General features: G+C 43.4%; 1 protein-coding gene across 1 annotated transcript in view; it reads left to right on the plus strand.

Moving 5' to 3' along the window:
• Positions 1-424: 424 nt before the first annotated feature.
• The window catches only part of LOC146592807 (keratin, type I cytoskeletal 13-like), a 4,774-nt gene continuing 2,733 nt past the window's right edge, over positions 425-2,465 (plus strand). Inside the window, exons 1-2 of the mRNA XM_085310442.1 lie at positions 425-919; positions 1,810-1,892. Coding sequence (XP_085166568.1) covers positions 425-919; positions 1,810-1,892 — 578 coding nt within the window. The remainder of the gene's footprint in view (positions 920-1,809; positions 1,893-2,465) is intronic.

The raw sequence follows: 2,465 nt of genomic DNA on the forward strand, positions 1-2,465 counted from the left end.
AAAACAAAATGAAAACAAATTAATGAGAGATAAAGAGTTCTTTGATCCCATAACCTTTAATGATTTCTTCCTGGTATATAATTTATGAGAGTTTTTCCTGGCTTAATGTTGTAAAGTTTGCATCATAAACAAAAAGCTGATGATTCATAAAACATTATTGCTAATGCATTTTTGAAATTAGCAAGAGACATGTAAAGCATCTTCCTTGTCTACCAGGATTCTTGAAAGGAAACTTCCCTTTGAGAAATTATTCTTGGCACCATTGGCTAGAGTAGCCAGCCTTCTGGGACGAAGAAGCAACGGTGACACCCACTGTGGAAGGTATAAATAGAGTTTTGTGGCAACGGACAACTCGCAGTCTGATTCAATATCAAGCTGTGCATCTGTCTTTGGGCTTCTGCTTGCATTTCCAACTGCTGCCACGATGAGTTGCAACATTAAGGAGACGATTACTGTGTCTAGCAAAGGCAGAAGCAGTGGTGGCAGCTGTATCATTGGTGGTGGTGGTGGTGGTGGTGCACGGATTTCTTCCTATGGGATAGGCAGCGCCAGAGGTTTTTCTGGAAGGAGTTACTGCGGTGGAGTGAATTATGGAGGGGGACTGAGTGTTGGTAGCTTGGCTGGTGGGAGCTATGGAGGTGGCAGCTGCTATGGCAATGGCCTCGGTTTCGGCCTTGGAGGCAGTGTGGTGGTTGGTGGTCTTGGTGGCGACTGTTTGCTTTCATCCTGCGATGAGAAGGTGACCATGCAAAATCTCAATGACCGCCTGGCTTCCTACCTGGACAAGGTGAAGTGCTTGGAGAAAGAAAATGCTGARCTGGAATGCAGAATCAGAGAGTGGTACGCTACACAGGGCCTCTCCTGTGAGCCCCGGGACTACAGCTGCTATTATAAAGAAATCGAAGATCTTCAAAACCAGGTAATCCCATTTTTCAGTTATTCCCTCCCTGTTAAGGCTTATTTCTGATTTTGCATTTAGAACYGATTGCCATTGTGGGAGGTAATTTTACTGCTGCTAAGTGTCTTTGCAAACATAAATTGTGGCAACTTCTGTGACACTCTGGAGTGTGGGTACATATCAATGACACATGCTGCAAGATGATAGAGGTGGGAAAATGCTCTTAAATAGAAAAAAGATACTTTGTTACATTATGACTATACAATTAAAAATTACTAAGTGTACTCTGAGGAAATGTAGCAGTGTCAGTCCAGTAGGAAAAACAAAGCAAAGAAGTACAGAACAYAAGCAAACCAAACATATTAAATGCTGTATCAAATGAAACATTACAAATACTAGGTGAAAAAAAGTCCAGTATTTAAAATTGTCTGTTGATTGCAACAGTGGTGCAAAGAGCCTGATACTACTATGCCTATAATGAAAGCTATGGTTGATCTGGGGTTTCAGGGATACCTTTCAACTATCTTCCCCCCAAATCCTTTAGCCTGAAGTCAAGAACAAGCAAGTTTGAATGCCAGCTGAGCTTTAATGTCTCAAGAAAGTGTCTTTTAGGTTCACCTCTTTCTGAAGCCCGTTTGGAACTTGCCTTGAGTCTTCAAAACCAGGTCCCATCTCACAGTTCTTTAACTCCCAACCACTACATTCTTGACTTCTTTTCTTTACTGCCTGTTACCCAAGGAGGCAAAGCTACCTCCTAGAATAGCTCTATTCAAGGAACAAATCTACTTAGGTAAAAAGGTGATGGAAAAATGACATCAGAAAGAGTTACTACTTGACTGCTGCCTAGGTGCAYGCAGAGAGCATACCCACAGGGAGAAATGCAGCATCTCTCATGCTCTGCTCTTTTCCAGATTGTCTGCGCAACCATCGATAACAACAAGATAATTCTGGACATCGATAACAGCAGGATGGCTGCTGACGACTTCCGTGTGAAGTGAGTGTCCTCCCGCCTAGACAMACCCCACCCGTGTGCCCTGCTCCTTCACATCTGGCTTGTGGAGACCCAAAGCAATGCTTCAGACAAGTCTCACTAAGACACTACATTAGGAAGCACAGACTGCCAAAAGGCATTTTGGTCTTGGTCACCAAACCTCTCTTAATKAGTATTATCAGAGCAGAACATCTGGCAACAGTGTTTGCTGGGTAGGGCTGGAGACCGGCAGCATAGGGGGGGGCTCTTAGGGGTATAGTTGATGCGTTTCCTTCACAGACCAATGCAGATTGGTATCAGTCGGGTAGAAATGCAGCTGAGTGAAAGGTAACAAACATGAAGTAGTCAGGAATGGGAAAAAGAAAGATGAAGAAAAGCATTCACAGAGCAGAGATTAAAAGCAGTGCAGAAATGTAATGCCTAGTGCATTCAGCCCAGACAACAAAATAAAGTTTAGAACAGGGAGATGGAAAAAGTAGATCTCTGCACAMTCTAAATGCATATGAGATGTTACTGTTCTGACTTCCGCTTTCTTGCACAAACCAGGTACGAGACGGAGCTGGCCCTTCGCCAGAG

Source organism: Rhea americana, unplaced genomic scaffold (genome assembly GCF_003343005.1).
Source record: "Rhea americana isolate MKP2758 unplaced genomic scaffold, rheAme1 scaffold_319, whole genome shotgun sequence".
NCBI classification, from domain to species: domain Eukaryota; kingdom Metazoa; phylum Chordata; class Aves; order Rheiformes; family Rheidae; genus Rhea; species Rhea americana.